At 44.0% G+C, this 11914-nt stretch overlaps 3 protein-coding genes across 3 annotated transcripts; 2 read left to right on the top strand and 1 right to left on the bottom strand.

Moving 5' to 3' along the window:
• Nucleotides 1–226: 226 nt before the first annotated feature.
• L199_000799 (uncharacterized protein) lies at nt 227–2836 on the bottom strand (the record flags this gene model as incomplete). Its single annotated transcript, XM_064886558.1, has 9 exons — nt 227–397; nt 466–561; nt 657–784; nt 864–1046; nt 1113–1227; nt 1311–1388; nt 1510–1626; nt 1733–2118; nt 2206–2836. The coding sequence occupies 9 exons, from the start codon at nt 2834–2836 to the stop codon at nt 227–229; spliced, it is 1905 nt and encodes a 634-aa protein (XP_064742630.1).
• Nucleotides 2837–3504: 668 nt separating this feature from the next.
• Nucleotides 3505–5966, top strand: L199_000798 (uncharacterized protein; the record flags this gene model as incomplete). The annotated part of the gene is made up of 2 exons (XM_064886557.1): nt 3505–5386; nt 5488–5966. The coding sequence occupies 2 exons, from the start codon at nt 3505–3507 to the stop codon at nt 5964–5966; spliced, it is 2361 nt and encodes a 786-aa protein (XP_064742629.1).
• A 745-nt stretch (nt 5967–6711) lies between these two features.
• On the top strand, nt 6712–11714 carry L199_000797 (uncharacterized protein; the record flags this gene model as incomplete). The annotated part of the gene is made up of 31 exons (XM_064886556.1): nt 6712–7035; nt 7097–7231; nt 7318–7454; nt 7506–7591; nt 7644–7780; nt 7840–8047; nt 8117–8195; nt 8247–8332; nt 8390–8425; nt 8482–8680; nt 8740–8823; nt 8881–8902; nt 8958–9079; nt 9152–9211; nt 9270–9358; nt 9412–9436; nt 9495–9538; nt 9593–9714; nt 9772–9784; nt 9846–9894; nt 9956–9993; nt 10053–10133; nt 10193–10321; nt 10379–10481; nt 10539–10884; nt 10949–11038; nt 11098–11148; nt 11209–11303; nt 11358–11495; nt 11562–11638; nt 11698–11714. The coding sequence occupies 31 exons, from the start codon at nt 6712–6714 to the stop codon at nt 11712–11714; spliced, it is 3222 nt and encodes a 1073-aa protein (XP_064742628.1).
• Nucleotides 11715–11914: the final 200 nt, after the last annotated feature.

The following is an 11914-nucleotide window of genomic DNA, read 5'->3' as shown; positions in this document are numbered from 1 at the left end:
AGTAAAGGAAAGTGAATGAGTAGGTCTGTGCGCCAATGCATTATATAGTCGTATCGTCTGTAAGTATGATGGGAAGATGCCGATTACGATGCATTCATATTACCTATCATTGCTACTGCTGATGTATGAATTATAAGTCAAATTCAGGTTAGAAGGCAATATCCGAGTAGGATGGATTGTGTGTACTGTATGCCGATACACGAGATAAGTTTGGGTGGGATTCACCTTACCTCCCCAGCATACCGAATTGACCTTGGTTCCCATTAGGTAAATTGGCAAAATGATTCTCTGCACCTTGCCAGACCATCTTCAGCACGTATGCTTCCGATAGTAACAGCTCGATCTCGTGATCCGTCCATGATTGAGTGGGCAGGCACTGGAGGAACATGATCATTTCCTAACAAGAAAGAGCAAACGAACATTGGTTAAAATGTCGCAGACTGGGCATGGTTCGTAAGTACTTACCTGGAAATCCATTTCCCTCAGCCTTTCCGAATACTTGACTAATAATGCTGAGCAAACGTATAAATGGAATTGAGAGAAAGCATCTGCACCTTCAGCCTGACAGGAAAGAAGCACAAAATCAGTGATACAACGCCATAATATAGAAAATCTCCTCTATTTGTTTCCGAGTCAATCATAAAAGGTATACTCACAAGATAAGTATCCCACATCCTAATCGTACATTTCACGGATATCTCTCTCATTAACAGACAATTCATCCATCGAAAAGCAAATTGCATGAATTCCACACCTTGATCTTCGAAATGTGCTGCTAGGGGAGCTACACAAGTGGCCAGAAAAATCAGCAATATACCACCGAATCGTAATCGATGAAAGTAGAGTGGATAGCGAACACTCACCATCAATTCTCTTTACCAGTTCGCCCATTCTCTTGACCAACCTCTGAATACCAGGTTGTTGCGAGATATAATGATCCTGTATTCCATCTAACAGTTTGGTTAGACACCAGAAGGTGTCTGCTTCTATGGCTTGAAGAACATGCGGAGGTAGGTGGGTAACATCAAATAATTCTGGATCGGTATCTGTCAAAATGCAATCAAGTCAGATCCCTCCGTCACAGCTATGGGGCTAAGAGAATTGTTATTCACCTATATATGCCCCCAAGAATACCTGGAAGAAAGGTGTGACCAAATCATTTATACCTTGAACATAACCAGATGCGGGATGCCGTATGGCCCAAACGTATAATATCCTCTCTAGACTCTGATGTATCCGTAAAATCATCAGCTAATCGTCTCAAAGTGACCAGTTCAGGTCTAGCTAGAGGCAGGAGAGATTAGACTCACCCTCTGCGTCTGAACACACGACCATAGAGCTACACCTGGTCTAGTCCGTGGTACGTCTATTTCGATCTGATGCCATATCTAGGAACAACCGTAGGTGAATTAGCAGATTCCCTTATATGAAGTGCTAGACGGTGAATGAGGTCCAGCTGTATGGGGTTCAAGGAAACAGAGAGGGAGATAGATTTATGATACTACGCACCTGCTGATCTAACGATGATAGCCCTCTTCCGAAATACTGATCCACCAGTTGAGTATATTCTTTTCTCTTGCGATTCAATGTCGTCAAGCGGGGCTGGACGGGGAGAGGTAGATAATTCTGAAGACAAGCAAATATCATCAAAGTGGTCAGCAAGATCACTTCCTTAATCGACATTCTTCTATAGCCCTCCTCTTTTTGTACTCCGACCAAAATGCAAACTTACCAATAACAACATCCATACAACCCCTCTGACCTCCTCCGGCACTCCGTTCCAAGCCAACTTCCTCAACTCGGCCAATTCAACAGCTTCGTTCCGTCCTTTTAGCACTCTAACAAATTTCTCTCTTTTCCTTTCCGTTCGAACACTTCTTTGTCTACCCAACGAGGATCCACCTTCTTTCTTCAGTGACGATATGGTGTTGGTTCGTGGAGTAGTAGGTAAAGCAGAGTACGAGGCGGGTTGCTCGGGGGAATGTATGACTGATGAGGCCGTAGATGGAGTTTGGGGATATGAGCTTCCTGGTGTTAAGAAGGGGAATGATGATGGTTCGGCGGAAGAGGGTGTTTGGGGTGTATCGAGAGATAAGTTGGATAATAATTGTAATGGATCTATTCCAAGTACGAGCACGAGGCTCAACAACAATCAGTTGTACCCTACGTGAGGTATCAGCTGAGAGAAGATAGAGCGTTACTCACCCTTCAGTATATCCTCTACATCATCCTTGACTGCTTCTTTACCTACTTGCTCAGGTAATCGTGTATCCTCTTCATCCTGTTCTCTGATTTCTGACTGTTCGACAATCTCCCATGCTCCACCAGGAGGTAGCTTGGACCTTGGTACTGAACCTGCAGCATTGTGACGTCCCTCGGGAACGGACGTACCAGGTATAGGAGGTATCGTACCTTCCGAAAACGTTTTGGCAGTTTGCAAGTTCGGTCTACCACTGGTGGTGGGTTTGATTGGACTGGGAGGTGATACGTGATGATAAGAATTAGAGTTCCAACTTCCAATAACCAGGCCCTCTTCTACTCTCCCATTCTTACTACTACTTCCATTGAGTGGTATAGGTACTGTTTTACTCTTGGTCATCTGTTCTCCACCTGCGTGACCTACAACAGGATCATCTTCTTTATCCGACGAAGAATCCCAAGCATCCTCCCATTCTTCTGCAGAAGCTGAATGTTTCCCGAAAGAAGACATCGACGATGATTTCTGCTGTTTCTGATCGTGCTTGTATACGCTGGACGAAGAGACGGTCCTGGGGAAGATGGATGGGTTCATACCTGGATTAGCGGAGTGAGGTCGAGTGGGTGGTTGGAATGGCATGTTTGGTGATCTGGTGGTGGATTATGTCTTCTGTTTGAGCATTATCCTCGTGTCTGCTATGTTATGCTTTAGTCCGTATCCTATAGAGATGATCTGTCGTTACCATGGATGATTGAGGATTGATGAATGGATGTTGAATGCTGGATGTTCGCAGACGTGTCAAATAACGTCACAGCTGGCTGCAGCATATGGCGCGCGGAGCATCATATATTGACAGCTGCTCACTGCCTACTACCACTCCCATTGAATCGTCCTCGATCAATTGCATCAACCTGTCTGATATCATCGAATCTATACCTAAAAGATACCCATATACCTCTTGGCAAGATTAGAGCGACCAGAGAGCACAGAGTAGCATTATCAGGAACTGGTGTACCTCTATCGAGTACATTTGACCATAGGAATAAGGAATGGAAAGCTGTGTGCGATCTGTATACGATTAGTGGTTTATCCCTCCCTTTCCCAACGATCAACGATCAGATCAGTACCCTTTGTTCGATCATCATTTCTGCCATATATCATAACACACAAGAGCAACAACAATGATACCTCTATCACATCACCTACAAGGTTCATGATTGACTTTCTTCGTTCCCGCTGCGACACGACATAAAATCAACCTTCCTCTAACGGTTTCTTTCGGCCTTCCGGGTAACTCATCAATAACGATGCAACCTCGACCGATCCCTTCCAACCCTTCTCAAGGGGATAACAGCCAAATGATGGTAGATAACGAAATGGGTTCACCATCTACCGGTCCTTCGGGAGGAGGAGTAGGAGGGATTTCACCATTCTTAGGACCAGGATTAACGTTTTCTAAAATAACTGAAAATGCAAATCAACCTTTAACACCTCCTGCACCTATACGATTCGCTACTACCTCCAATGCATTTGGGTTATCACCTTCGACATCAACTTCAAATTCGAACATCTCTATCTCTTCGACCTCGTCTACAAATACTATCCGAGACCAGGTAGGAAATGGAAGTGGAAGCGGAAGTGGTATTCCACTTGGAATGAGGGTTGATATTTCCCCTCCGTCAGCTGGATCAATCACCACCAGGAAACTTCGTCGACCGTCCATGTTGAGCTTACAGCAGAATTTCTCATTTGGATCAGATGCTTCGGGTGGAAAAGCAGATGACGAATCGACTCCGATGGGCGAAGTAAATCCAAATTCGAACGAACTACAAATGAACATGAATACAGACATGTTTCAAGATCCCTCAAGTTCCAAATCAGCTACCGCGCCAATTCATACACCACCATTCAACACCAACACATTGCAACCTACACCACGATGGGCAGGACACGGAGGATCTTTTGCAAATGCTTTAATCAGACGAACGAGCTCTGCACCCAGCATCCCATTCGAAGATCTGAAAACTTCCACTCCACCTATCACTCCTACCCCTCAATTGCCAGCGGAGGAATCTAACATGATGATGATGGATATGGAAGAAGACGCACAAGGATCAACCTCTTCCGGTGCAGGGGCAGAAACTTCTCTGAGGTGGCAACCATCACATTTGAAATCATTTTCGTCATCTAATCTCCGTAAAGGAAAGGGAAAGATGGAAGATCAAAATCAAGATCAAAGTCATCCATCGGGATTAGATTTACTTTCACCTACTTCCATCCCTATCCAACCATTACCATTCACGGGAAAACCATTACCCAACGCATTACTCAAGACTCTAGCATCTGAAGAAAGACCTTTAGATCAAGAGATTGAATCTGAAGCTAGATTACAGAAATTCCTTCTATCCCATCCCACAAAGCTACCCCTGACCCCTCGAAATAACATCAAAATGAACAAAGGTTCTAGAGGCAGATTTCCAGATCAAGTTGGTGGGGACGATGATGATAATGAAGATGATATATTATTTTCGACGGGTCCCAATCGACGATCCACAAGTTGGACAACGAGCTTATCGAGAAGAAGTAGGAATTGGATGGATAGAGCTAGGTTCGATGATGATACAGATACAGAATCGGATGATGACGATGATGAAGAGATTCTCACCAATACTTCTACAAATAACAATAACCATAACACTAATAAGGGAAAAGAGGAACCGGTGAATACAGCTTTTGCAGCTGGGATGGATATGGATCGACCTGGTTCATCCTCGTCCTCTTCAGTAAATATGTGGAGTGGGGGTGGAAGTATATCAAATGATAATTCTGGTAAATCAACTCCACCTCAAGTTCCTATAGGAATGGCCAACCCGTTCCCTACTCCTCCATCTACAAATAACAATAATTCTTTTCCACCGAATTTCAACAATTCGCGCTCAGCAAGATTATCTTTCGGTCAAAGTCAAGGGATGGTGCCTTCTCCAGGATACGGACTCCCCTCTGCGTTTGGCGGATTAGGTATGGGAGGTAATGGGATTGGTACACCGCTAGGAAGTCCGACAGTCGAAAGAGCAGAACTTGGTGCTTCGCCCAGTGGCAGTGGGACAATGGGAGTGGGAAGTCCAGGTTTGATGCTGTACAGAGAGAGTCAGGGTGGTCAGGCAACTGTCAGACCGGGAAAAAGGAAGGGTGAGTAATTGTTGTCTAACACAACATTATTCTCGTATCCTGTCTCTTATAAATACGAAACAAAACAAAGACAACTGTTGCTTACATGTCTGTTACTACAGCCCAAGCGGAAGATCGGTTCGATCCCTATAAACGTCCTCGAGGTAGTTCACCCTCTTTCATGGGTTCTTCACCATTCCCAATTTCACCCTCTCGTACCAACGCAATTCCCATCCCTCAATCACCTTCCCACGCTCCATTATACCCCTCGTCATTGTCATCTCTTTCTGCTTCTCATCCTGCTAGACATGCTCAACATGGAGGTAGACCTCAACATCCGTATACTAGACCAATGACCAGTCGTTCGAGAGCTGCCTCTCCTGCGTTGAGTATAGGAAGTACCAACGGTCTAAGTTCGAGTCTGGGTAACAAGACGTTCACGGGGAATGGTGCCGTTCAACTGCAGCAACAACAGCAGCAGCCTCAGCAGCAACTTGGCGGATTGGGATTATTGAGCTTGCAGAACAGTCGGGTGGACGAAGAGGATGAGGCGCAGGAGATGAAAAGGGTTGATTCGGAGGAGAAGATGGAAGAGGATTAGGTTTGGTATATTGCAAGTTGATCTTCGTAATGAATCATTATGTCATACAATAGAATTCCTCTCGTCGTCTGATAATCTGATAATAAGCACTTAAGTCGTTGTATATTTAGCTGTTGATTGTAAGACAAATGCATAGCAGTCTGTCATATATTGGCAACAAGGCAAGGTGGATGGATATTCTGGATCAAGTGTTTCACTGGAATGGCAGCCCAATAGATCACTATCTTCGGTGTTGTATCTGTGTTACAATATATACTACTTGGCTTAAGTAGTTGTCCCATTTGTGTGCAACTTTATACGTATAATCAAGAAATGACATTGAGCTTTGGAAGATTTATATTGAACTGGATATGTAACAATGGACAATTCAATGGCTGTATGTATAACTCATAATGACAAAGCTAAACAAGGAAATCGGAACGCATCTTATAAGCGCAACTGCTCTAATACGGCTTGATGCTATATATGTGTCCTCTCCCCTGATCGCCAACAGATATGCAGAATGAAGCCAGTCAATGACCTTGATCGATCTTTGCACGCACACCTCGCTGCCACTTTGGTTGCTGTTGTAATGATTGTAAACAATGCTTCGTTCCTGGGGAAGGTGGAGGTAGGACACAGAACACAGAACACACAACACGATATGGTCAACCAACTTGACTTCAGTCCTCTTCCGAGTATATCTCGTCAACGCATCCTCATCACTCGATGCGCTTGGCTGCCCAGCTCAAGAAAAAGTCTCATCATGGACAGAACGCGATATCACAAACACCCTTTACCTCCCGGACCAACTTCCTCTCAGCTCGATCCAGATGATGATAGTCTCGCCGCACCACCAGCTTCTCAGCCTGAACCACCTCAAGAACCACCCCCGACGACATTAGAGAAACCTGAAGACTGCGTGAATATTCACCCTACACCTCACTTCTCGTTATTGTGCACTATGATGGACAGGCTGAGAACCGAGGAAGCAAGTAAGAGGAGAGACATCTTGAGTAGGTTTATGGATCTATGGAGGATAAAAGTGGGAAATGATCTTTATCCTTTGATCAGGCTTCTACTGCCGGATGTAAGTGATGTAAACTCAGCTGTCATATCAATGAGGTATAGATAGCTAAATGGCCCAGTAGAGAGATAGGGAAAGACCAGTGTATAACCTGAAAGAAGCAATGTTGGCGAAATGCTATATAGAAGTGTTAGGTCTAGATAGACATAGTGAAGCGGCGATGAGATTGATAAAGTGGAAGCAGCCTGTAGATGGGAAGGTGAGTTATATCTTCAGATCATCCCAGCTAGACTCTTGATGCGCCGATGAGGTAAACAAGCTGATATGTATGATGTGGGCGGTCAGGCTGAATCGCACTCTGGTGATTTCGCTAGAGTATGCTACTATGAAATAGCAGCAAGATCGACCGTAGAGCAAGGTCAACTATCTATCGACGCTGTCAACATATTACTCGATCAGCTCGCTCAGGGGAGACTGAAACAGTGAGTTAGCTACAGGTGACGCAGAGACAATCAAGCTTAATTTTTGTTTAGGCAGGAATACGTCCCTATATTGCGAAAGATCAACCAACAGTGCACAGCAGCTGAACAAGAGTGGATAATCAGGATCATTCTGAAAGGTAAGCTAGCAAGTCTCTAATGATTACCGCCGATAACAGCTGACCTTTGTAGATTTGAGGATATCTATAAAAGAAAAAGGTGTTTTCGGGTGTTTCCACCCTGATGCTGGAGATTTGTTCAACGTTTGTTCGGATCTCAAGAGAGTCTGTTGGACTTTATACAAGCCAGAAAAGAGGTTGGAAAAACATGTAAGTCTGTTCATGCACTTCACCTGGAAAGATTGGACAAACGCTAACGCCTGAGTTAGCAAGCCAACATCGAATTATTTCGTTCTTTCCTTCCTCAACTATGTTATCGGTCTCCCTCTTCTTCACATGAAGCTATAGCCAAATTGATCGGAGGACCAACTGCCGAGTTTATCATGGAGGAAAAGTTGGATGGAGAAAGAATGCAATTACATATGAGAGGTAGTGGTGCACAGTGGTTTTATTGTTCGAGAAAAGCCAAAGATTATAGTAAGTTACTAAGAGCTTACCATATTTCAAGCCTTCTCAGCTGATCCGATCTTATTTTTTATGGTTCAGCGTACCTATACGGAGCACATATAGGGGAAGGTAGTTTGACGCAACATATTGCGGGAGCTTTTCAAGACGGCGTGAGAAAGTGAGTCAGCTAAGCAGATAAACTCGCTATTAGCTGATTGATGATTTACAGCATCATATTGGATGGGGAGATGCTGGTCTGGGACCCTATTTTAGAGAAATATGTAGCTTTCGGAACACTCAAGACGGCTGCTGGAGGTAAGCTGGTTTTCCGTGATGAGATTATTATCAGCTGAAGGGATGTATATTTGCCAGATCGAGTGAACGATGAGAACGCGCCTCGGCCTTGTTGTAAGTCTGCTGATAATATAATCTCCACGAAACCTGAGCTGACTGTGAAAATACAGTTAAGATCTTTGATATTCTTTACCTGAACGATCGATGTCTCACTCACAAACGATTATCGGAACGTAAGCGATTGATGAGATCGGATAGAATATTCAAAAATATCGATGATTATAAAGGCAGATTGGAATATGCCGAGGAAGAAAGAGGGAAGAATGGGAAGGATATCAGAGCAATGTTGGAACGAATTTTGGAATCTAGGTAACTTCACCCAAATCAGCTATTCGTTGTGGATTAACAAGGCTGACGCCTGGATTTAGAGGAGAAGGACTGGTGGTGAAGAAGGCCGATGCGATATATCAAACGAACTCTAGAGGTGCGGATTGGATCAAAGTAAAACCTGAGTGAGCTGTGTTTTTCCCGTTGACACAAGGATATCACTCATTGTACATAACCTTTAGGTATTCTGATCAGATGGGAGAAGTAAGCTAGTCTATAAAGCATGTCGTGTGCTCCATCAAGCTGACAAAGATTTCAGAACCTCGATCTTCTGGTTCTAGGTGGATGGTGGGGGAAAGGGGGAAGAACAGGGAAGATATCCAGTCTTCTTTGTGGACTGAGAGTGCAGCAGGATGATGACGGGACGGGCACGAAGCCAGAGTAATCTTCCTCACGAGCCCTGTCGATTGAAAGAGCACCAGTCAAGCTCACTGAAGGTTCTCACTCTGTCAGATTTTCCACATTTTGCTCGGTCGGGTCAGGTATGAGTTACGAAGATTATGAGTGGATCTTGTGAGTTGTAACTATTCTGGTTGTCCTTCGGACATATAGCTAACACGAACATTGCCAGGAACAAGCACAAAAATCATTGGAAGAACTTTGATAGAACCAATCCACCATCGTGGTTACAGCTTGGTCAGATAGGATTGGATGATAAACGTAAGCTGCCTGTCAACGCATAAAGCCATTTCCAGCTAATCAGGCAATTCTAGCCGATGTGTACATTGAGCCTGAAAAGTGAGCTGCCTGACGTGTGTTTCCTCGAACTCTGATCAGCTTACTCGGTCATCCTCAGCTCCTTCGTAGTGGAGGTCAAAGCTTCCGAGATCGTTCCTGCAGGCGAGTATTTCTCCCAATGCCATCGGTTTCCTCTAGCTAATTATCCATTCTCAGCTGCCAACTACGGTTGTGGCTATACACTGCGATTTCCTAGATGTCGATATATTTATTTCGATAAAGCCAGTAGAGATCATCCTACAGGTGATGACAGTCAAGATAGGGATATGTGGAACTGCGTAAGTTTACCATTCCCGTTGAATCATTATGAGAGCAATAGTTGACCACTGTGATAGTTGAGCTTGGATGGTAAGCTATCAGTCGTATTGCAGAACTTGGAAGTCAGCTAATAAAACAACAGAGTTCATAGCTCTGCTTAACAAACCCAAAAAGCGATATGCAGATGCTGAAGGCGGATCGTGAGTACTCACATTCATTTGACCTCTCGGAGTACTTGCTAATGAAGTTGCCTGGATTTAGGTTGAGGAAAAAGAGGAAAGTCGTCACCAAGAAGGCAAGTAGCTAGGATGTTCATTGGGTGGACACAATAGCTAATGACTATGATCATAATAGAAAGTCCAACTTATGACGTCCACTCGAGGGCAGAAACTCTCAGATGATCAGGTCGAAAGCAATATCTTTGGTGGACTTACATTCTGTCGGTGCGATGTCACTCGTTCTATCCTGATGTTTGCTAATTTGTGACTGGGAATACAGATATACCGAAAGGCACCGCTCAGCATCCCAAGCAGGATCTGGAAGCTCTGGTCCATAAGCATGGAGGAGAGTTTACTCAAGCTCAATTATCGGACATGTCGGCCTTGGTCATTTCGCCTGATGAGAAAAGTAACCTTCCTGGATCGTAGGTATTCCAATGACAAGAAGCTGACATGTATCATATAGATCCTCTTGTTCGTGCTCAAATTCGGAAAGGAGTAAGCGTGATCAAACCGCAATGGATTTTTGAGAGTATAGAAAGAAGGAGACCGTTACCCATGTTGGAAGAGTGAGCTACGTCCCTACAGAGCTTTGGTGGAGAGACTGAGCCAAAAATTGAATGTAGACTACTAGTTTTCGCCTCTGAAGAAGCTAAAGATGATCGATACTTCGGTAAAACATTAGAAGAAATTGACAAGATGACACTTGTCCGTGATCGTGGTGGATCTGTCGGTCTGGACGGAGAAGAGGATGAAGCTGAAAAAGTTGAGAACGACTACGATCAAGAAGACGATATGGCTCAAGACGAACATGAAGCCAATAAAACAGTCGAACAGGTGAAAATGGAAGAGGAATGGGGATTGCGTAGGTCGCCTTCGCCTGACTCATCTAAACCTACCTCTCGAGCTACGTCTAGAGCTGCAAGCCCAGATGAGAGTGATACCGAAGATGAGAGATACAACGAGTCCAAAGTGAGTCGGTCTTTGTTAGATAGCCTGTCGGTCATTTCAGCTGACATAACGGTGGTGTTATAAGGAAGAGGAAGAGAACGATAGTCATGAATCCTCGCCGGATGCCGAGGAAGACTTGAGGTTGTTACCTGTCAGAGGTGTTGATATAGCAGAAGTGAGATAACACTTTCACCATCATCTTGGATGTTATAGCTGACTGTTATGGGACCGTAGGATGCAGGTATGGGTGAAGATTCCTCAGTTATGAATTATGATGAAGATAGCGTAAGCTTTGAGATGATTCGAAACATCGTAATCAGATTCTGACATGACCATGGACCACAGATCTTCAATCATTTGGTATTTTACATCGATACTCCTGATAATGCAACCAAGAATGGTTTAGGTCCGTCAACACCTCCTGCTCAAGCCACAGAAAGGTGAGTCGCGCATCAGCTTAAAATGCTGTAGCTGAAAAGTTTGACATCTCATAGATTACAACAAGCTGAAAAGCTATTGCGAGAGAATGGGGGCAAAATCGTGAAGGATATCAACGATAGGAAGCTGACTCATATCATCATGGATGATGAGGATTCTGGAAGGTACGCTGAGATAGTGAAGAAGGCTGCTTTGTGAGTGTCCGTGTAACGGCGAGATAACTGGAAAAGAGTATGAGCTGAGGTGAGTGATCATCGTAGACCAAAGAGGAAACATATTGTACTTCCCAGCTGGGTGATTGAATGTGTTGACGAAGAAACACTTATGAATGAAGACGGTACGTTTTTTGGTCATATCCCTATATCCAGGATATGAACATTGATGATTGTGTTCTAGGTCATAAACCGAAATAGTAGATAAATGGCTCCTCGTTGTGAGCATGTTGGCAATGACAAAAATATCTACAACGTCATTTACAACGTCATACAGTAAAGGAGTTTGTAAAATAGAAGAATCATTCATTGTTGTTACATATGTGATCAATGATCAATGGACGATGTAAGATGTATTCATGAACGCATGTAGTTCGATCATCTTGTCCATGGTGTCTTTC

Source organism: Kwoniella botswanensis, chromosome 1 (assembly GCF_036426115.1).
Source record: "Kwoniella botswanensis chromosome 1, complete sequence".
Taxonomy (NCBI): Eukaryota; Fungi; Basidiomycota; class Tremellomycetes; order Tremellales; family Cryptococcaceae; genus Kwoniella; species Kwoniella botswanensis.
This window is presented reverse-complemented; position numbering and strand designations above follow the sequence as displayed.